The 23697-nt window shown below is 48.6% G+C and overlaps 1 protein-coding gene across 3 annotated transcripts; it reads right to left on the bottom strand.

Annotated features, from left to right (window-relative positions):
* Positions 1-7092: 7092 nt before the first annotated feature.
* Positions 7093-23217, bottom strand: MGAT1 (alpha-1,3-mannosyl-glycoprotein 2-beta-N-acetylglucosaminyltransferase). Of its 3 annotated transcripts, none has more exons than XM_075542087.1 (3): positions 23080-23217; positions 21607-22030; positions 7093-9731 (listed from the first exon to the last, which is right to left on the bottom strand). In XM_075542087.1, exon 3 carries the CDS (start codon positions 9597-9599, stop codon positions 8259-8261), a length of 1341 nt encoding a protein of 446 aa, XP_075398202.1. In that variant the 5' UTR covers positions 9600-9731; positions 21607-22030; positions 23080-23217; the 3' UTR covers positions 7093-8258. The 3 variants fall into 3 exon arrangements, with proteins under 3 accessions (XP_075398202.1, XP_075398201.1, XP_075398203.1); XM_075542086.1 differs by lacking the exon at positions 23080-23217 and adding an exon at positions 22925-23055; XM_075542088.1 differs by lacking the exons at positions 21607-22030; positions 23080-23217 and adding an exon at positions 15618-15789.
* Positions 23218-23697: the final 480 nt, after the last annotated feature.

The following is a 23697-nucleotide window of genomic DNA, read 5'->3' as shown; positions in this document are numbered from 1 at the left end:
TGGTTCCTTAGTAAGAGAAGTTTGAACTGAACACACAACTGCCATGCTGAGACTACAGTTCTGTCTTTCCTGCAACTAAGAGAAGCAGGTGACTGTGTTCTGGTCAATGAAAGATGCGGGACGGTGGCAGACACAAAATCTTGATTTCATTCTTAAGAAGAAAGACGCTTGCCTTCCCTCTTCCTCTTTCCCTCTGGTTGCCAAATCTTGAGCACCATCTTGGACCACATTCTGGGAGCCAGGTGTTGAAGAAGGTACAGGGACAGAGTAACAAAACGGAAACAACAGGAAAAGCATGGCAATGGCACTGGGTGACACAGGCAGAAGGTGCTGGATTGGAGGATGTGTGGAATATGTTTTTGCCAGAATTAGAATAATCACACTAATAACAATGAATACAAGGAAGAAGGAAATGTTTTACAATTGGTTGTGGTCATCATTATACAACCCTTCTTGATCTGATTGAACTATTAAATTTTATGATGTGGATGAAGGGGTAATAAAACTATTTTTTAATAACCAAATAGAAGACCAAATCCCTTGCGGGTATGGATCTGCAGTACTAAACTGAAATATCTACCTGGAATTTTGAGGGAGAAAGTAGCCATTTTGTTAGGACTACAGTCATGTTGGGTCTCTGTGACAGCTAAACAAGTTGAGAGTATTTTCAGGTCAAGATAGTGATCTTTTAATATGGCTGTATAGTGTACCTGTTTGGAAGGGCTACCTGACTTAAGGCACTGACCCTGACCATGTAAGCCCCTTCTCCTTCCCGCAGGAAGAAAAGAACGAGGAGAATAATGCTGCGCAGGGATCACCCAGAGGGTGCCAAGCCCCGTGAAGGGAATTTTGGATTTAACCCTCTTAACAAATGGGATCTGCAGGCCAAAAAGCCAGGGAGCAAATGGGATATGTACACTGAAAATATTTAAGATGGAAAAAAATAAGTTTTCCTTATCAATCAACATGTCTAGGGCTGGTTGGGGCCTTTAAGACATTGTAAGGCTGTCATGTCTGACCGTAAAGAAAACTGTTCCCCCTGAACACAAGGACACATGTTTCTCATATACTCAACTGGGTCTAGGGGACCATATGGAGCGTAATTCTACCCCTCTCCAAGTCAGAATCCCAAAGAAAGGGTAAGAAGACTAATAATGCTGCATGGTGATCAAGCAAAGGATGCCTGGTCCCAGTCCCCCACAGCTCCCCACCATCCTGCCCCTCCAAATCCCCCTCACCACCGTCACAAGTTTGGAGTCCCAGGTCTGCCATGTGGCAGAGATGTCTACAGTTGCCTGCACACGCACCTTTGTTCCTTAGTAAGAGATTCCGCTGAAAAATTAATTTGATTCAGCTAAAAACAACCACCTTTTCCCAGCCTGTCTTGCAGATAGGAGTGTCTGTGTGATTAAGTTCTGGCCAGTGAGTTGGACCCAGACCATCTATGAGTTTCCAGGAAGGAAGCTTAGGCAGCTGGCACCCACCTCTTGGCCCTTTCTTTGTTTGCCTAAAACATAAACACAAAGGCTTGAGCTCTAGCAATAATGAAGGGATGAATAACACCAGGATAGAGATCTCATTCTGAGGATGTGAAACAGGAAATCAGCAGGCATCTGGGTTCCTGGCAATCCATGCCAGTCCACATTTTCTGCTGTTTTGCAGCTGAATCTAATTCTGACACACTGTCTTATCTAATATAGGCAAGTTCTATGTAAGCCAAGGGAGGCCGTGGTAGGGATAGATGTAACAGTGTCCCTACTGCCTGGCCTCCTTCTACCCAACACTGATAACAACACATGTCCTGCTCGCTCTGGACTCCTATGAGAGGAACATAGGTGGGGCAGGATCAAAAGTGAGCACCCGGGAAAAAGAGAGGACTTTGAAGGGTTCAAATTGCTCTCACACAATGACCCCAGGAGGAGGTAGTGCTGTCCCCAATGCACAGGGAGAAGTTCTGAAAGGACAAGTGACCGGCTCAGAGTCAGACATGTAGGCAGTGGTCCAGGTTCTGTTCGACTTCTGTATGCCATATGATCTGGCCCACCATGGATCTGGTCTCTGTATTCTTGTACAGGAGACGTCATGCCAGCCCCTCATAGCACAGGGTCCCAGACCTGTAAGTATAAACTTGCTGTGAGTCTCGCGCTGGCCAAATGGCACATGTGTAGAGAACAGGCCGTGGGGAACACGGATCAGGTTCTTGTGATCTCTATGGAGAGCCCATCAGGAAGTTTAAAACATAGTGTACAAAAGATATTTAAGATAAAGGAAAAATGATTTAAAGAATGTTAAAGATGAATATTTGACATTAAGGGAAAAACGTCGTTATAAAGTAATATATATTGATCTGTGTTTTGACCCATTTTAAAGTTCTTAAAAAGAAGTGAAGAGGAACTACATGAAGATCACACCCCTGCTGACCACAGACCAGGAGTGTGACTAGCCCGGCTATCCTGCAGAATACACTGGAAAGGAGATTAGTGCAGATGCAGTTAGGTTAAAATTTCACACCTGAGCATTTGATCTCCTTTTGAATCCATTATAAATTTGTTCTAGTTTTTCATATTTTCTGCTCTTTGCAACTGAAGATTCTGTTTGACTTTGTTATTGTTAATTTTTACTTTGTTTTCTTTGATATGTTTTCCTGTACATGAAATCCAGGATAAGTAAATCGATAGAGACAGTGAGTGGATTAGTGGATCCTTGGGGGAGGGGTGGCAGGAGAGTTTGGGGGAAATAGGAGTCAATAAGTACAAGAATGAAGAAAATGTTCTAAAACTGATTGTACAACTCTTCTTGATGTGATTTAACTATTGAATTGTATGATATGTAAAATGCCAGTAAAAGTGTTACATAGATCTAATTCCCAAAAACAAATTCACCACCATCAAATCAATACCGAGTCATAGTGACCTAATATGACAGGGTAGAACTGACTCAGTGAGTTTCCAAGGTTGTAAGTCTTTACAGGAGGAGAGAAAAACCCTTCTCCTGTACAGTGGCTAGTGGTTTCGAACTGCTGAGCTTGTGGTTAGCAGCCCCACACATATATAGGGCATATATAAATATTTCACAAAAATCGTCATATATTGTGATGATTGGTGTGTCAATTCGGCTAGGCTGTAATTCTCAGATGTTTGACAGACGCTGTGTAATCATCTTCTAGTTTGTGTTCTAGTGTGAGCAACCAATCAGTTGGAAAGGGTAGTTTCCTTTAAAATGTGGCCTGCCTCCAATTTATAAATAGCTGTTCTGCCAAAGCTGATTCTCATTTTCTCAACTCAGTACTCTTGTTTTCTGAACTCAGGTTCTCAAGATGTAAGACCTGCAGACGTCTCTGGTCTACCACTGAAGCTATAGCTTCATCAATGCCCCGAATCCCTGTGGGCCAGCAGACACCTGTGGCTTGCCACCTGATCCACAAAGTTCGGCTTCATCAGTTCCTTCAGCCAGGTGAACTAGCAGAGGTTGTCAGCCTGTTAATTGACTCATAGATTTGGGTCTTGCCAGCACCCACATTTTGTATGAGTCATTACCTTGAAGTAGACTTCTCTATATTGCTATATGTGCATGACTAGCTTTCCTTGTCTGGAGAAACCAGGCTAAGATATGTATACCTGAATGTTAGTCACTCACCGTCATTGAGTTAATTCTGACTCTAGAGACTCTACAGGACAGAGTAGAACTGCCCCTGTGGGTTTCTGAGACCACCTCTATGGGAGTAGAAAACCTCATCTTCCCCCAAGGGTCTCCTGGTGGTTTCAAACTGCTGATCTTGTGGTTAGTGACCCATTGCATTACTCAGGAATGATTCACCCTCCAAATGAGATCCCACCAGTGACCCAGATAAGAGAGTATGACAAAGCTCAAGAGATTCCAGGAAGAGAGGCAAAAATAGCCATCTTGAATCCTGCAGAAACAAGGGAGATGGGGTGGTGACACAGGGGAGGCAGGTGATGAATGGGAGACGGATGAGGAAAACATTTGTCATCTCTAGAAGCAAAAACACACACACAGCAGCAGAAGCAGAGACAGTCACTGCTGTGCCCACAAGAACACTGGATTCCCCATGGGGCCGCTGAGTCCCCACCCTCACCCCCTTCCCCCGAGACACACACACTGATAGGCTTGCAGCCTGACAGATACATGCCAGTGGGCAAAGGACTGTTTCTGTTAGCCTCCAAATAACAAAGACGTGGTAGTAACCTGATTGACCTCTTTGGAATTATCTTTAAATCTCTGAGCTCAAGTTTAGCGGGATTCTGCAATGCTTAATGCTTTTACACTTGGTCTTTTTATTTCTGCTTGCTTTCCTACCCACAGAAGATCCCTGGTCCCTAAGTGGCAGCAGTGGTCACACACAGAGCAGCACCCAAGGGTGCCTTACTTGCTGAATGAGCCCTTTCTAGGAACACACAGTAAAAGATGCCGACTCTTGGAAGTGCTTCTCACTTCAGGTGAAATCTGAGCAGCCAGATTTCTATCATCTAAGAATGTCCTCTGGCCTCTAACAGTTTCCCAAATCCCACAGGATTCCTCCTCCACCACCTCTCGCGGGTGCCCAGCCCAGCCTGCCACTCAAGCTGCAGTTTCGCTCTACTGCTTGGTCTCAGAATGTAGCATCGAGGTTCTGGACACCGAGGAAAGGGAGCCCAGAGGTCAAAGTGAGGCTGGGGGCAAGGTACCATGGACAAAGGGCTGGACAGACTTTGTCTGAGCTCTAACTTGCTGCCATCGAGCCAATTATGACTCATGGCAAACCTATAGGAAAGGATTTCTAAGATTTTAAATATTTACGGGAGTAAACAGCCTCATCTTTCTCCCATTGAGAGACTGGTGGTCTTGAACAGCTGACCTGGTGGTTGGCAGCTCAATGTGCAATTCACTGCTGCACCATCAGTGTTCCTAGACTATTGTCTTAGAGCAACACATTGTATTTAACAACATGGACTGAAGGATCAAAGGGTCTAGAGTCAAATTCTAGCTCTGCCCTAAGCAGTGTTGTGACGTTGGGCAAGGGAACCTCACTTCCTCACTTGTAAACCAGTCGCAGTCATAATACTTACCTTCCAGGATTGCTTTGAGGAGTAAATGAGTTGGTGTCAATATCAATTGTAGAACACTCGGAACAATTCCTGGCACTTGGCGATAGTTAAATAAAAAGCTAAGAGCATGCAATCTGGCAGGCCAAGTACTCTTCATGCGGTGGTCAGGAACGCTGACCCATGCTTCTCTAGGCCTACTTCCTGTTCTGAAAATTATGGACCATAACTCCCTACATGCAAGCACACATAATCTCTACAAGCAAGAAGGGAAGGTAAATTGTTAGGAAACTGTCCAATGCTCCGTCCTGTCATTCCCAATGTGTAGCCACTGTGTCAATCCATCTTGTTGAGGATCTTTCGCTTTTTAGCTTTGTCTTTATCGAGCATGATGCCCTATTTAGCTGACCCTCTGTTTTACCAAGCATGATGTTCTCCAGAGACTGGTCTCTCAAAAGCACATGAAATGAAGTCTTGCCATCTCTGCTTCTAAAGAGCATTCAGGCTGTTTTTCTTCCAAGACATATTTCTTCATTCTCTAGCAGTCTGTGGTTTTTTATCTCCAAAGCCATCATTCAAAGGCATCAGTTCTTGGGCATTTATTATCGTCCCGTCTTTCCATGCATATGAGATGACTGAAAATGCCATGGCTTGGGTCAGACACATCTGAGGCTTCAAAATGTCACCTTCGCTTTTTAACACTTTAAAGAAATCTTAAAAAAAAAATCTTGCAGCTAATCTGCCCAGCACAGTATGTCATTATTTCGTGACAGCTGATCCCAGCCCTAGTGGTGTAGTGGTTACAGGTTGGTCTGCTAATACTGACTCAGCAGTTCCGAACCACCAGAGACTGAGAGAAAGATGGGCTTTCTGCTGCTGGAGGGGCACGACGTGCTGTCTTCCCCCACCAGATGGCAGTGAGTGCACGGACTTCCAGGAAAATGACTTATCTGACCACTTTAAACTTTTGTTTATGAGGATGTTATTTATTGACCCAGTGGTGAAGATTTGGGTTTTCTTTACAGAGTTGTAATCCATATCAAAAGGTGTCGTTTCTGATCTTCATAGGTAAGTGCTTCGAGTCATCCTCACTTTCCAGTGAGCAGAGTGGTGCCCTCTGCGTTTGGCCTTTTCCCAACAAGCCTTCCTCCAATCTTGATGCCACATTCTTCACAGAGCCCTGCTTCTGGGATTTGCGGAGCATACAGATGCAGGAAGTATTGTGAAGCTACAACCTGGCGCACACCTTTCATGATTTTAAAACCTATGTCCCTCTGTTGTGTTCAAATGCCTGCCTCTTGGTCTGTGCGCAGGTTTGTACAGGACCTGCAAGAGCACAGCGAAGTGTTCTGGAACCCCCATACTTCCCAATGTAGCTCCACAAAAATGCTTCAAAGGTACGGAGCTAGGTCTGCTACCACAACTAGCAAACAATCAACGTTTTCCAAAGACCCTCATGAAATCAAGTTCATGCTGCAAGGTATAGTTAAAGAAAAATCAGTAGAATGAAAACTATCAGAATGCCCTGTACACGACATGGTAGCTTCTGGAACATTTGCTTGTTACATGGTTAGTGTGTGTTCTGGATGACAATAACAAAAGGCATTTTCACCAGAAACACGGGAAATGGAATGCCCACTGCCATGGTCAACCTAGTTACCAGATTATTTGGCACTCACAAGTGTCCGATAACTACTACTTAACCTTGCAGCGGGTGGTCAGCAAAGGTGCTCATCCCTGTGAGGGTTACTCCGGTTTAGAACCCCTAAGGGGGCTCAATGACTATTCTGCTGAGGTTCGCATATACTCACCTCTAGGGAATAGTCATCGCGGGCTCTCTCCCCTCTGTCTTCAAGCATGGCCTTTCTTTCACCTTCCCTCGGCTGCCAATAGCTTTTGCCCCTTTCCACTCCTTCCTTGCTCATTCAACTTGCCTCTTGCTTTTCCAGTCTTTTCCCTGAGTAGCCTTTTCCTTTCCTTTCTCTTCCCACAACCTTTCACAGCGTTTTCCAACCTCGCCTTTTTTCAAAGACATATACACACACAACTGTTTTTCAGACAATACAGCCTTTACTTTATTTTTGAAAATAATTCTGTAGCTTCAACTTTCTTACATGAAATTGAGGTCAGGCAAGAAACAACAGCACACACATTCCTCTCCAACCTGCCACCTGCGTCCTAACCCGTTAGGATAAGGAAATGTGGGGTTGGGGGGCATGAAAGCCAGCCCTGGCACCAGAGCTGGAGTGGTCCTGTTCTTGACTCTGATGCCTCGCACTGAGGAAGACACCAGAAGCCAAAGACCTCACGGAGGAGCTTGTGCACCAAATCCTAAGGGAAGAAGGTATAAGAGGAGCGAATGATCGCTTTCAACAAGCCGGCGCTGAACCTTCCTAGGAACAGGGAAGGCATCGATGTCTGGGGCAGGGGCTGCAGGAGACTAGTCTGTCTCTTTGAGAAAAGATGAGGAGTAGGCTGTCCCAGCACAGCTGAGGCTCTCTCTTCCCCACGCTCACTTCACACAGCTGGTGAAGAGCTGAGTGAGGTCTGGCTGTTCCCCTGCAGCTTTTCATCCTAGAACCACAAACTGCAGGGTGCTGGGAGAGAACCGAGGCCACAGGGATGGGAAGAGAAAGGAAAAGCACCCCAGTGGAAGAAACAAGAGGAGGTGGCAGTCAATCCTGACAAAAACAACTCCACTCCAACCCGATGGTGAAATCCCTTTGGTTAGTCTTGTTTTGGCCGCAGGTACATCGCCTTTCTCACACAATCCAGTGACCGCCCTCACACACACACACACACACACACACACACACACACACACACACAAATCCTGGTGAAAGATGAGGAAAGGGTGGGGAGGGATGACAAAAGAGCCAGATCAGGGGTAAAGGGGCCTGGTCATGCGAACTAAAGTCATCAGCCTCTCTACAGACGCCCTGGTTGAACACTGGATGTAGAAACCCAAGCTTCCCTCTACCACACAGTGGTTTCTCGACAAATACCTCCCAACATACCCCAGAAACATTCTCCCGGCCTGCCCCCTCGGGAGGAGGGAGCGCCCTTGCCCTATCATCTTGCCCTCAGATGCCACTCTAAAAAGAAAATAAAAGGACCCAAGAGGGAAACAGACAGGTGGACGCAGCCTGAGGACTGTGGCCCTGCCTCCACCTATGATATGGCAAGGGCAGGGCTAAGGAGGGGCAGGGAGGCAGACTAATTCCAGCTGGGGTCATAGCCACTCCAGCTCTGCGGGGGCGCCAGGTGGACGCGGCGGCCCCTGAACTGGAAACTCACAATGCCCCGATAGCCAGCCCTGGGGACCCCTGACTTGAGGTCATCCATAACACCCAGGGCCTTGGCGAAGGCTTTGAAGCTGTCCTTGCTCGTGTACTGCACCCGCACCTCTCCCAGCTCCTTCCTCTCATTGGTCCTCACATTCTCCACCTGGAGCTGGGGAGCACCATAGACACGCGCAATGAAGTCCCGGTCATAGGTCTCCCGCTGCAGGTAAGACAGGTCCAGTTGGGTGAAGGGCACAAACTGCTGGTTCAACTTAATGAACTTGAGGTGCTGGTCAAAGAACTGCCCATGGCTGACACCCTTGCGGCCAAAGGTCATCGTTCTTGAGATTTCAGGCCGCACACAGGCTCTTCCCTGTCGTTGTTCTGGCCGGCGCATCCAGTCATCCCAGAAGGCCTTGGGCCACTTGGGCTCCAGTTCGGCCCAGAGCTCAGCCAGCAGCAGCCAGCCCAAGCCAGGGAAAAAGTCCGTGCGGTACAGGAGCTCGGGCTTATTCGAGTCCACCATCTGTTCCTTGCCATTGTCATTCCAGGCAGACACACACCAGAGTGAGGGGTCAGCCCTCAGCATCGGGTAGGTGGCCTGGAAGTACTCGAAGAAGTCTGGTGCCACCTCCAGGTCATCCTCAACCACGACAGCTGCTGAGAACTTGAATCGATGGAAGATCTGGCCCAGCGCCCAGCGGTAATGCCGGGCAATCTTGTAGTAGCCTTGGAATTTGCGGTGGTCAGGTGGCACAGCAATGTTGCTCAGGTCAGGCTGCCGGATATGTGTGATGGCGCTGCCGTAGGAGGCAATCACCTGGGCAGTTTCCTCATGACCACAGTCCTGGCTGACAATGATGGGGAAGCGCTCGGCGGAGGGCCGGTAATGCAGCAACTTGTCCAGGCAGCGCCGGACGGTGCTACGGTCACAGGCAATGACCAGGATGGGGATAACTGCTGGCAGTGGGGTCACAGGCACACGCTGTGCGGGAGGCGCCACAGTGGGCACCTTCAACTGCTGCCGCCATTGAACATGGTGCTGCTTGATCTGCTGCAACAGCCCCCGCTGTCGCTCCAATTCCACCTCAGCTTCCTGGGCCAGACGGATCACCTCATGGGTAAGACTGGCAGGGTCATCATCAAGAGCACTGTCTGCGGGCAACCTGCCAGGTGCCGGGCGTGTCCAGAAGAAGAGGAGGAGCAGGGCGTTCCAAGCCACAAAGAGGATAGCGCCCCACAGCACAATCCCTGCAGACTGCTTCTTCAGCATCCTGGCCCCCACAAGGGAGGGTGGGGGGCAAAGACAGGGCTCTAGGCTGCCCTCTGTATGCCTCGTTCACTTCTCGATCACCCTTCTAGGGAAGCTCCCGCTGGCCTTCAGAATCAGGAAGCAGCCATGTACCTAAGGAGAGGAAAGAGAGAACTGTCACAACAGGGGCACGTGACTGCACACCCGTGGGAGTGGGGCAGGGACAGGGGAACATGTGGGACAGGGAGACCAGGAGGTTGACTCCAGCCTTCTTAGAATAACCAGCTGCCTTTCCTCTAACCAAGGGGCTAATCGGCATGGGAGAGCAGACATACATGGGAGAACAGACATGCTCTACCTCTCCAGGAGTGATACTGTGACTCATCAAAGCAATGCATGTTTGAGAGGGAAGGAGGGAGGGATGCTGATGGAAGGGGAGGGAACGCAGGAACAGAACTCTCCCTTCCCCACCTGGCAGATTTCAGTTCCCATCTTCCATTGGGAGCTCAAAGGTGGTGGGGGCAGGAGAGCTAGAAAATTTGTTTCCCATTCCTTATATCAAACTGCCCTAAAATTACATGTTTTTAAAAAACCCAGTAGCACATCTCAGTACCAAAGCCAGCACTCTATTTAACAAGGAAACACTGAAAGCACCCCCACTAATGTGATGAACAAAGCCAGATGCCCACTATCTCCACTACTATTTAACACTCTGCTAGAAATATCAGCCAAAGCAATGGCACAAGAGAAAACAATTACAGGCAGAAGTGGAAAAAATACAAAACTATCTTTATTTGCTGCTGCTATAAGAACATGCCTAAAAAATTCTAGATAAGCAAGGATAAGGCCAGCCCATACAATCAAAGAACTGACCAAAGTATCAGTAAAAATTAACATTAGAAAACCATTAGCCGGGGCGCAAAACAAAAAAAACCATTATCCTTCCTATGCACAAATAAGAACCCACTGTTCTCCTAAGAGATGAAGAAACCTTGCTTTCAGACACCACGACAAAATCAATAAAACACTTAGGAATAAACTTATCAGGAAACATTCCAAAGCTTTTGTGGTGATTTTTGTGTCAACTTGGCTAGGTCAAGATTCTCAGTGGTTTGACAGTTAAGACCTAGTAATATTCCATGACGTTACTAACATAGTGTAATCAACTCCATAACAGGATCTGCTGTGAGCTGCCAATAAATTTTAAGATGATCAAGCTGGAATGCACTCCCTTATTCAACCCCTTGGCACAATAGAAAGGAAGCTTCCTTGGGGGTGTGGCCCAGTTCCTATATAAGTGAATCTTGTGGGGACACTTGCTTGCTTCTCGCTTGTCTGGATTCTCCATCTGGCTTATTGACCTCAGGTTCTTTGGACTGGAGCCAACAGTTTGTCATTGCTTGCCAACCCTGAGAGCCATCAGCAGTCTGCCATCTAAGACTTGTCAACCTTGGATTCACTGGACTACAGCCATAAGCCTGACCTGGTGACTCTAGATTCACCTGCCTCCACATCCATCAGCTTGTACTCTTCCTGCTTCATCTTTCTGCTTCCTGGTTTGTTAGCTTCCCACAACTAAGGGAGTTAGGAAAAGCCTCTTGCTTAACACGATCCACAGACTAGAACCAGACTGGATTTATCTACAAGTGTGTGTGCCATTTTTTTAATTATATATATATATATACACACATATAGAGAGAGCTATATATATAGGTGTATATATACATATACATATATACATATATATATATATGGTCTTGCTTCTCTAGAGAACCCAGCCTAACAGCCCTTTATAAAAGCGATAATTCCTAGAAGTTACAATAGAAGACTTGAACATCCTTGTTCTTCCATTAGGATGTCAGATGCAATCCCACTAACAATAGGTTTTTTAATGTAGCTGGAAAAATTGACCTTAAAGTGACTAACTAAGAATGTAAGCGTATCTAGGAAAATAATAAAAATGAGTCATAAAGGGAGACTAATACCACATATTGGAGCACTGCATACTACATCTCTATAATTAAACTGCGTGGCAGTTGTTGTTATTGTTAACTGCCATCAAGTCAGCCCCCAACTTACATAAATAGACAATCCAGTAAAATAAAAGTCCAGAAATAAGCCCAGCTACACACAGAAAGCTAGTATATGATAAAGGTGGTAGTTAACATAATTGGGGGCCCAAAATTCTATAGGAAACTGGGCAAAAGAACAAGAGTACGTCAAAACAGCCTTTAGGACTATGAAGGGATGTTCACCTTCACTCATAACAAGAGAAATGCAAATTAAACCAATCGAGATACCATGTATCACTCATCAGACTAGCAGGGAAAAAACACAATCTTGCCCTTCTATTTGCTTAAGTGTCTATTGAAGAGCAGAAGTTCTTAATTTTAATGACATTCAATTATCAAGTGTGTTAGGGTTTTTCTCTGTCTCGTGGATGTTTGACATGTGTGATGCAATGCGACTGCTTAATGTCGCTCTTCTTTCCATAGTCTTTTGAAACTTGCTCGCAGTGACAGGGAGGAGCATGGAAATAAAGAGCAGAGGAGGCTACTTGGGAATTGGTCACTTTTGCCATTCCACTAGGTAAGCTGGCGAGCTAGCTCAGAAGCAGGTACAGGGATTGGAAAACCATCAAGAAAGAACCACCATCAGCTGAGCACATGTGTGGTCCCTGCCTGAAGTGGTGAGCAAGGCAGCAGAGGCGGAAGCCCCACCACGAGGGACAGAGTAGCAACACACATTGCACATACGAAATCTCTGCCTAACTCGGGGTCAAAAAGACCTTTACCCATGTTTTCTTCTATAACCTATATCGTTTCCACTTTTCCATTAAGTCTGTCATGGTAGTTTCTGCAGATGATGTGAAATACAGGTCAGATGTTTTACAATAGTTGACAGGATGTCAAAATGCTACATGGAGCTACTGTAGGACCCAGCAAGGCCATTCCTAGGTATGCACCCAAGAGAAATAAAAATATGTGTTCATAAAGACCTTTATGGGACTGTTGATAGCAACTTCATTCACAATCATGAAAAACTGGAAACAACATAAAGGCCTATAAAACAGGCAAATGCAGAACTAAATTGTAGTTTATCTATAGAATGGAATATGATTAAGCAATAAAGGGAAATAAACTATGATACACCCAACACATGGATGAAATCTCAACATAATTATGTGGAATGAAAAAAGCCACCAGACCAAAAGGAATGCCTAGAGCATGCTTCCATTTGTATACAACTCTAGAATATACAAACTAATCTATAGTGGAAAACAAAAACATCCTGGGGCACGGGGAGAGGGCCAGGGAGGAGGGAGATGTTTTCAAAAGGCACTAGGGGACATCTTGACTGTGGTGACAGTTTCACAAATACATGCCTATCCCGTAAAGACACTTTTGGATCAAATAACAGAATAGGAATACAGACAGTTAAAACGTACTGTGCATTGGTGTTAAATGACGGATAACTATACAGGCATGTGTCATTTATTCTGTGAAAGATGACATTACCTGACGTAGATGTTGTGTGAGCACCGGATTAAAACCTTATGGAAGCCTACTTCCTGCCGTTCTCATCACCACAGCTGTCCGTTGCTGTTGCTGCGACTGAAACTGCTGGTGGCAGCAGCCAACAGCAGGACTGGGGTCTACAATTCATTGCAGGGCCACAAAGAACTCACTGACCCCACTCACAACCATGGTGTGTACTAGGGGAGTAACAGGTTACAGATTAGGCTCAGGATACTTGGACGGAACAGGAATGACTCCAGATACACAGTTCCTTAATCAGGACAGCTGTGCCCACAGGCAATTACACAGAAAACAAACTCAATGCCATCTGTGCTGACTCATACTGACCTCATAGGACAGGGTAGCAGTACCCATGTGTGTTTCTGAGACTGTAACTCTTTTTTTTTTAAATCATCTTATGGGGGCTCGTACAACTCTTATCACAATCCATACGTACATACGTTGTTGTCAAGCACATCTGTTGCCACCATCATTCTAAGAAAATTTGCTTTCTGCTTGATCCCTTGGTATCAGCTCATTTTTCTTCTCCCTCCCCGCTACCCTCCCTGATGAACCCTTGAAACTTTATAAATCATTATTACTTTGCTGTATCTTACACTGTAACTCTTCACGGGAGTAGAAAGAGCCATCTTTCTTGCTCAGAGCAGCAGGTGGTTTGGAACTGCTGACCTTGTCGTTACTGGGCCAAATTGTAACCACTACACAACCAGGGGATCCTCCTTACACAGCAAGTAAACACCAAATAGCCAACTGGGAACAATAATGGGGAAGTCATACTCACTGCCATCAAGTCAATTCCAACTCATAGTGATTCTACAGGGCAGGGTAGAACTGCCCCTGTGGTTTCTGAGACCGAAAGGCTTTATGGGAGCAGAAAAGCTCCCAGGGAGCAGCTTGTGATTTTCACCTGCTGACCTTGTGGTTAGCAGCCCAGCACGTAACCCACTACGTCCCCAGGGCTTCTGGGGAAGGCGTATCCAGCTTTAAAATTAAGTTTGAGACTGGTAGGAATGTTGACAGGCGTTTCCTTTGATCTATGTCTTGCTTAGAACTAACTGAATTACTTTCTTATCCATCATTAGACCTGTATCAAGTACTAGGTTCCACAATTTCAGAAGGATGGAAGAACTGAAAAGGAGTCAGAGGCTACACTAAATAATTCAAGCGCTTAGAGAATAAGACTTAGGCAGAAAGGAATGAGGTTCTTCCCTCTGGAAAAGGAGAGCCCAAGGGCCTGGGATCCTGGCAAACTAGCACTAGCCAGTCAGGTAACTCTGAACAAGGTGCCTGATCTCTTGAGCCTCTACTCCCTCATCCGTAAGGACATCAGAGGGGTTGATCTGGATCATCTCCAAGATTGCTGTTGTTGCAGTTGTGTGCCGTAGAGGCAAGTCTGACTTGGACAAGGAGGCTTCAAAAAGTTTGTGGAAAATCCCATTATCTTTTAAATCCATTTTCCGTCTATTTTAGGAATGCCACTGGTAGCAACCCTGTAGGACAGCATAGGACTGCCCCAACAGGGTTTCCTAAAGCGAAATCTTTATGGGCGCAGGTCCAAGTCTCTTCTGCAGAGCAGCTGGTGGGTTCCTCGACGGTGGGCAGCACCGCAACACCCCGATAATCTCTATCTCTCCCTCTCCCCCTCTCTCTCTTTCTCTCTCCTGGAGAAGGATACCGCTAAGACCCAGATGGAGAGAGCCTGGGGAGTGAGCTCCACGGTTTCAGTAATGGAAAGGTGCGGTAGCACTGACTCACGCCAGGAGGCAAATTCTGGAAAATGGGAGCAAGTTGGGCCGAAGGATACATAGCCTGAAAATATTACAAACAAAATAGAGCCATGACTGTGAACACATCACAGAGGCGAGGGTCAACCTTAACTAACTCAGTTCTCTGAGAAATATCTGGAAGTTTCAGTGTATTAAGACAGTCTGTACATCTCACACTGTCTCAGGAGTCCCTTGCTTCACACACACACACACACACACACACACACACACACGCGCGCGCAAACAATCAAAAGTTTCTGGTCAATTTACACATTTAAGTATTGAGTCAATTTTACCCTCGTGGACGAGGAGAAAAGGAACTTGGGGTACCTCCATCTCCTATTTCCGCCCCACAAACCCTCCCCCGCGATCCCATCGCCTCCCGGGCCCACGCAAACTTTTGCTGAGAGGCCGAGTTTCACAACTGCCTCCCCATCGCGGAAGCCCGCCCCTCTTCCAACAGCTGGAGGCCCGGGATCCCAAAGCAGAACGCCAAGTTCCTACTTCCTCGCAGGGGGAAGGAAGCGCAGCTGGGGCGCCAACCGGCCCAAGCCAACCCCCTCACGCTCGGGCTCACGGGCACCAGAACTTGCTGGGCACCCGAAAGGCTGGAAAAGTGGCAAGCCCGGGCTCAGGGCATCCGTGGCGCCCTCTCCTCTCCGCACCCGCGGGGCCTCCCTCTCGGGGACAAGTCCCCGAACTGTCGGCTGTGGGCGTTCCTGAACCCAACTCACCAGGTTCTCCCAACTTCCCCGCTCCTGAACTTGGCCCGCCCGCCCGCCGGGGCGCGGGGCACGAGCCCGGTGCTCAGCTCCGCACGCTCCAGGGGCCCGCGAGCGCCGACGCCTTCCGCCCGGCCGACCGTTTCTGCACCGTGGCTGCCCAGCCGCCGGCGGACAACTTGGCCCTCCCCAGAGGCGGGGCGAGGGCGGGCCGAGGGGCGGGGCCGGCCGGGCGCCCACCCTCTAGTCCCAGCCGGGCCCGGGGCCCTCCGCCCGCCCTGCCACTCAAGACACACCTCCCGCCCCCTCCTGCGGGCACCAGCTCCTCTCCCAGCCGCTCCAACCCGTTCCCAACAGTTTCCCCGAGGGCGCCCAACTTGGAGCGGCTCCTGGCCGCGGCTGATGCCCTCGGTCCCATACCAACTCCCAGAGGCAACGCCGAAGGCCGTTCCCTCCCTCCGAGACACACCTTCACCCCTCATCCCGCCGAGCCAGATTAGGCCCCCGGGGCTCCCCTCCCCAAGTCCGCTGCCCTGGGCCTAAAGGAGGGGGGGGGGGCGTTCACCAGCTACGCGGTCGAGGCTGGAGACCAGCCGCTCAGCACAGGCCAGGCTGCCAGCAGGAAGCCGCGGAGTGGAGGGCACCCAGGGGCCGTGGTGCAGGGAACGAGAACAGAAACCGGGTGCCCAAAGGAGAGCCAGAGAGGAAACACCTGCTGCCAGAACCAGCCGAAGGCCAGCTGTTGTTTCTTTTCTTTCTTTAAATAAAATGAAAACTCTCTCTTCGGGTGGTGGGGAGCACACGCTCCCCCAGGTGCAGACCCACCAGGCCTGAGGAGGAAAGGAATCAATGGTAACCTTGGGGTGGGGTGGGGGAAGGGCTTTGAACACTTGCTGCTAGGTACTTAGGGGCGGAAGAGAGAAGAAACCTGAGGGAGGAAGTCAGTTGTGGGAGGAGAGGGAGGTTTGATTCGGGATCCGCGTGGTTGAGAGAGGCATCTGTGCAACAGAGAAAATGCTTGTGACCTGAATCTTGAGCAGAGTATGAGAGGGCAGGTGGGAAACACAGAAGGCCAGCGGCTAGGAGCCCTGACTGGGGGTTGGGATGGGACTGGGGGGGTGTTGCAGCACCAGATCCAGAGGTAGAAACAGGTTTCCTTAGGCCACTCAGTGAAGGCCAGATAAATGCTAGAGGATGAGCCATTTGCTGGCTCACAGAAGTGCTTGCTATTCTCCACCTACTATCTGCATCGCCAGCCCCGCTTCCTTTCACCACGTCCCTCTTCTACCCAACTCTGCAAAAGCCTCACCTACCACCCACCACCTAGCCCTCTCACTTGCTGACCTGAGAAGTGAGGGTGGAAAGCTGAGAAACTACTGTCTGCTTAAGGATTTGAGGCCAGGGCCATGATGTGATCAGGACACACACGTTCCCCAGTTCACATCCCATCCCACCCTGTGTTCCAGAGCCCCACAGCAGCCTGAACTGATGGACTTTGGCTGCTAACCCATTTCTACCTGAAACCAGGAATTGTGCTGTGTTCTAGAGAAACAAAGGTGAAGCATGTCATAAAGGACATGGAGGTGAGGTGCTAAAACCAGATTAATTGCAGAAGGTGTTCTGGTGGTAGTGTGGATAATGCACAAGGTCACCAGTTGGAAAAGCCACTCTGAGAAAGAAGGATGAGGCTTTCTGCTCCTGTAACGATTTTGTCTCAAAAATCCACCGGGGAAGTTGTACCCTGTCCTATAGGTTCTGAGGGAGAAAGACGGGGATTTCTACTTCCTTAAAGAGTCACAGGCTTAGAAACTCAGAGGCAGTTCTATCATGTCCTATAGGGTCACTGAATCAAAATGACTCAATGGCAATGAGTTTGAGGAAGGGGCTACCAGGCACAAGCCTCTACATGTCAGACCCCCTTCCCACAACCTCTCCATTAAGCCTCCAGACAGCTCTGCAGAGTACAAGAGCATCCCATTCAACAGCAGAGACCTGGCTGAAGTCCCCAACCTAGCAAGGGGTATGGTCAGGTTTTCAACTCAACTCTTCCTGACTCCCAAGCTGGTATTTATTCCCTCTTGGGCTCCTGAGCACAAGTGCCCTCAGGGATAGTGCTGTGTGTCCAGCACAACAGATGCCCAGTGGGGCAGAAGCAGCAGGGGAACCCAGCGCTGGAGGATGAGAGAGAAATGCCTGCGCTGACGCATCAGTGGAGCTGAAGTGTGTGTGTGTGTGTGTGTGTGTGTGTGTGTGTGTGCGCGCGCACGCTGCATGTACGCTCCATGTGTATGTGTGTCTCCAAACTCTCCAACTCAGCTGACTGCATAGACAGTGATGAGAAACTGCAGCCCACGCACATGTGCCAGCCAGCAGCTAGTGTCTCTGCACCTCTCCCCCCTCTCTCTGCTTTCTTATGAAGGGAGTTGGGGATTGTGGGTCTCTTACATGCACACACTCAGTGTCAAGGCAAGAGGGAAAATGATAACATTTCCTAAAAGTGAGGAAACACTGGGGTGGACATTTAAGGTACCAAGAGCTTCGATCACCCTCCAGGAGGAAGGGCATGACGGGGTGCTGAAAGGTAAGGGTGGTCCAACCATCATATGAAGAGATGTGCGATGCCTCCCAGCCCTAACAGTCACCCTTCTCCAATGAAGGCAGGTCAGTGGTAGAACAGGAGAAGGAAATCTCTGGGCATCATAGGCCCAGCTCATTTCTATAATCCTTTGTTTACTTGGTAGGGCTCTACGTACCAAGGCTAACAGGAAGACCTAAGAGTAAACAGTCCCTGGGTCCAAGAGCTGTCCCAAGAAGGAGCCTGTTAAGAGAATGGTGACGGACCGAATGACTGGATGGAAGCACGGGAAAAGAGCAGTTATGAGAAGCAAGAAGTTGGGGTAACGAGTGCCAATTAGAAAAACAGGTCCAGAGTTCCGGTCATATAGGTTTCAGTGTGGAGAAAGAAACCAGGTACCAGATGCTTGGTGGGAGGCTGTGATTGGACTGCATAAAAGTGGAAGAAATATAAGAATCGGGTCACAGGATGAGAGAGAAGTAGAAGCGGCAACACTTCATCTTGCCCACCCTATAACCACTCAAAGGAGGGCGGAAAAGAAGTGAAAATTGTCCCAGAAAATGTCACACCTGTAACCATGCCCAACACATCATGATTTTCTTTTTTCTTTTTTTATAATTTGGAAAAGAATCATGCTCTGAACTTTAAGAGATATTGGCTTGAAACCATCAGTAGGAGAAAACCAGCAAAGTTTAAAATCAGTGTTCTATTTTCCCCTAGCCCTCCCCTACCCCTACCGTTCTTCACATCCAGAGAGACCCAAAAGTTCAGCTCAGCAAGGTCAAAGAAAGAAGAAAAGGGTGACACAGTGATCCCTGAGGGACACAATGCCTGGGAAATGTAACTTGGTTAGTCACTTACTATTCCTCTGGGGAGAAAGAAGGGTGTAAACAACGTCAGTTAAAATGCCCACACAACTTTTGGTTAAGTCCATCGTTGGTCCTCATTAAGTGACTTCACCACCACAAACTGTATGGTGTCTGGGCAGAGTCCAGAGGACAGTGCCGTGGGATCCATGCCTCTCTGTGAGAAGGACTGGGGTCTGTCTAAAGAGGACTGTCTTGTGGATGAGGCAAGCACAGGAGAGAACTAAGGCTTCCAGGGGAAGTTCCAGGGGAAAGGAATGCCCCACAATAAGGGAGAGACATCTTACCAGAGAGGCTTTTCCACAGGGCAACGAGTTCCTCTCTTGTGAAATTTGCAGCAGAATCTAAATACGCCTTGAAGCACAACAGTACTAGACAAGCGATGACAACATCGGCCACTCCACACTCCTATCAAACTGGGGGAAATAATCTCTGCTCTGTCCTCAAAACAATGCCATGAAGGAAAACTGGCACAACGGCCGCTCTCTTTACATAATATAAGCACTACACAACTCTAACTCAACTCTTTGGTACTTGGAGTGCTTAGAAGTATTCCTAGACACTTGCGTTACAGCATGCTCCAAGGTCCAATGAGGAAAGCCTCTGACACAGTGTGGGCTCCCCCAGATGGCTGAGGCGGCACCAGGGTACTGCACACAACCTCTGCCTCAGCAAATGACATTCTCACCCAGAAAACGACCTTCTAAAGCAGCGGCCTGGCCTCAAAGGGGCTTCCCAGGCATCAGCACCACAGAAGGAGGAAAAGCTCTAGACAGGTGACTACGTCCCGGCCTGCCTGCCAATCTTAAAACTCCTGACAAGGAAGGTGAAGGGAAGAGCCGAGTCGCAGATACGGGATTTGGGGCTTGCAAATGACCTCAGTCCTTATTACCAGCTTCCAGGGATCCAGGTGTTAGTCAGCTGGTGAGAGGTGAAGATATCATTCAGAAGGCATATCCTCTACATCTCTAAATTCCTAACACTATGCTCCACCCATTGTGGCCACTGAGAAAAGCAGGTATTTTGACATAAGTAAAATGGGGTGCAAAGGAGTTGGCAGGAAGTGAGAAGATACCCAACAACAAGTCTGTTTCGCTTGGGGAATTCAGCCTGTGAAAATATAAAAGGTTAAGAGAAGTGAAAAGGCTTGGTGATCTACTCCCATATGATTACAGCTTAGGCAACACCAGGGGACAGTTCTACTCTGTCCTATAGGCTCTTTATGAGTTGGAATGAACTTGTCAGCACACAACAGTAGATGTCAGCATGAACAAGACAAAAAACCCTGTCATCTTAAAGTGCAGACAATCAGTCTCCATAAAGATTACATCCAAGAAACCCCTGGGGCACAGTTCTCCTCTGTTACACGAGGTCACCATCTACTCAGCAGCCCCTAACAGAGTAGAACGGCCCTAAGTATTTCCAAAGCATAAATCCCTAAGAGCAGGCTGTGACATCATGAGAAGTAGCTGTTAGAGCTGAAGCACCGACCTTTAGGTTAGAAGGCCAAGTTCTGTGAACATAGCATCATCAGGGCCCCAAACTTCCCTCACCCCTCTTTCATCAGCTACCCTACAGCGTCACACTGTCAACTTCACAACAGTCCCCAAGACAACACAGAAGCCAATGCAGCAGTGTCACTTTTCCTTGAGGCCAGTTCACCTCCTACAATTTGGCAAGCCCAGTTAGGATTTAAGCAGCAGCAGGAAATTCAGGCAGGCTTTTAGTTAAGGACATCTTCTAGGCTCTAGGTGCTCTAGAGCTGAGAGCTTAAGCAAGCACAGTAATTCAATAAAAGAACTGGATTCTGAATTCAGAACTTTCTGCTATGTAACAATTAAGCACATAACATCAATCATATTGTTCGAGATATACATGCCCCTTTTCAAAGTCCCTCATTATTGTGTTTGTTCCTTTCAACGACCTTTGAGGGGGCTGGCAAAGGCTAGTTATCCCATTTTGTGTCTGAAGGGACCACAGCAGGGGTTCATCAACAGTATCTAGAGTTGTCAATTATCTAAGAAAGTCAGAGCTGGAACACACATCCTATGATTCCTAAACCTGTGTTTGTTCTGTTTCTCATTCTTTCCAGGAGGTTTCAGGGCCTAAGCTCCCTTAGAGGGGAAGGAGGAGGAGAGAGAACTTGGGAAGTTATCTAAATCATCTTTTACCCTCCCCACCTGACAACCCTATTCAGTTTGCTACCCAAAATAGAGCAGCCTGCCTTTGCATGGGTAATCCATCCCAGGGTTTTAGTACAAAATGACTTCGAAGCCTATTATCTCAGTGTTAGAAAAGCTCTTAGAGGTAACTAATCCAACCTCCCTTCAAAAGCCTAACTTTGTTTCATTTTCTCCTTACAGGGTACCTCGCTTTCCTTGGTAAGGAGAGGTTGGGAACTGAGAGAACAATGTGGTAGTGAAGCCTTGTGCATGTTTATCTTATCAGGACACGGGAGATACCCTGACCTGAAGGACAATCTCTCCTGACTTTGCCACACCCAGCACTTTCTACACAGGAACATCAAGACAACAAGTGGGAAAGGAGATAGATGCCTTACCTTGCTCCTCTCCTCTCAGTTGCCCCCTGGAGATCATCAAACTCCTATGCCGACTCCATTTCCAACGCTCAGCGTTCCAAATTAGATCCACAAAAGGAAATGCAGTTATCTCCTGTAATACTGGTCCAAAGTCCATGAGTGGGCCGTGACGGAGGAGGAGTCTGGGGGGGGAAGGGGTGTATCCAGGCCCCTCCCCCCCCTGCTGCAAGCTTTAGTGTCGCTCCCAGGCCTCTGTTACATCCCTTCATTCAACTGGCAAATTAAGCCTGAAGTCTGGTGGTGGACCGATCTCAAGTGCTACCCCATCTCCTGCTCAGAGAGGGGCAGTCATCCACTGTTGGAACTGGTCTTTCTATCTTCTGCTCAGGATCATGAAAAGCAGGCCTTAAAACCGGCATGGCCCAGGAGGCTGGTTTCTGTTAACCTGTGGAAATTTAAACATTATGGCATTCTCCATTCTTGTAGACACCCAAAAAGGTGCCTAAGACTTTCAAGTTCTTCTCCTGTCTCAATTACACACCTTTACTCTTACCTAGCAGTAAAAAACAAGTAATAACAAAATCCTTCACTAAACACTCAAGGTAATAATATACCTGCTTCATTCAAATATTGATATATACATATAGGGCTCCGGATTTTAAAAAGGATCGTGTATAATTCCACTAAAAAAAGTAGCCAGGACCACTAATTATGTATGGAGTCTCTTCTAAGAAACATAGAAAAGAAAGTCCTCCTGTCTAGCGACCCACCTACTGATCACCCTACATCTTCCAAGCTTCTTAATGTATACAGGGTTTTAAATACCCAAGCTCGCTCCAACTCAACTGAAGCTATTCTGGACCGAGATATTGGCACCTTCTGCACTCATTGCTCGCTCCCAATCCTTCAGCCCTCACCTCCTCTGCTCCCCAAACTATGCCAGGGATGTAATTCCCAATCCCTGTCAAACTCCTTCCCAAGGCCACTCCCGAGAGCACTCTCCTGGAATGCACGAGGCCCGAGTCTGCCTGTAGTGGACCCAGTGTTCCAGTTTCTCAGTTCAGGCGCCCACCTTTGTTGACTCCCCCTCCCCACTAAGTTTATTCACACACACATACACACACACACACACACACTTCCTGTAGGGGCGTGGTGTGTACATGATGACACCCCCCACCCCAACTCCGTAAAAATTTAACTCCTCCCACCCTTCTCCCTCAAACCTAGAGCTGTGAGTTCACGAGAAAGGGGGTGACACTCCGACCCTCCCTACTAGACTTCTACTCGCACCCCTCCACGGCACGGACAACCACCACCCAGTCCGCGCTGGGGTCGTTACCTGGATCCCGCCCGCCACCTTTCCGCTAGGAGCCTTGGCCCCCGAGCCCAGGTCCGAGTCCGGTGCCCAGGCCGGGTCCCCACCACCGGCCTAGGCCCCACCCCCTCGACCCCCGGCGGCCCGGCCCTCCCCTCTCGCTCCCTTTCCCCTCCCACCATCCACCGCAGCCACTTCCGCCAGCCGCCCGGAAGTGAGCCTGCAGCAGCTGTCAGCTCCCTGCGTCCAGTCGCGGTCCCCGGCCGCACGCTCCCGCCCTGCATCGCCGCCACTACGAGCAGACGGGCGGAGTGTCTGGAGGGCATGCAGTCGGTCTGTAGTCACTGGTCACGGGACTTAGGGTGCCGTGGGGGCAGACCGAGGCCTGGGGGAGAAGGAAGGTGGGCGCGAGAAGGGGCGGAGCGCGGCGCGGTGTAGCCGCGCGGGAAGAAGAGCGCATGCGCGTCGGGCCTCCGCTCGTCGCCCGTGTTGACGCGGGAGCAGGACCTGAAGGCGGGGTGCGGCGCGGCGGGCGGTGTCGCCGGCCCTCATGTGGGGCGGAGCCTACTGAGCCGCCCAGCCTCTTTCCCTCTGCCCTGAGGTCGCCTAGCAACGACCTGGGTCGGGTGGGGGGCAATTCTAGGAAGGGCTGGAAACAGCCCGTAAGAAAGCACGCGAGCTGTACTTACCGTCCCTGTACTGAGAGCGCTGTGTAGCAATACTGGGAGAAATTAATTTGTTCCTCGCTTTTTGTTTTGCTTTCTTGTCAGTCCGGAATGACGCCCATTTTCCTCGGG

The sequence above is a fragment of the Tenrec ecaudatus genome, chromosome 2, assembly GCF_050624435.1.
Source record: "Tenrec ecaudatus isolate mTenEca1 chromosome 2, mTenEca1.hap1, whole genome shotgun sequence".
NCBI classification, from domain to species: Eukaryota; Metazoa; Chordata; class Mammalia; order Afrosoricida; family Tenrecidae; genus Tenrec; species Tenrec ecaudatus.
This window is presented reverse-complemented; position numbering and strand designations above follow the sequence as displayed.

Coding starts and splice junctions, on each gene's coding strand:
- MGAT1 (XM_075542087.1), bottom strand. CDS start 9,599: ATGCTGAAGAAGCAGTCTGCAGGGATTGTGCTGTGGGGCGCTATCCTC.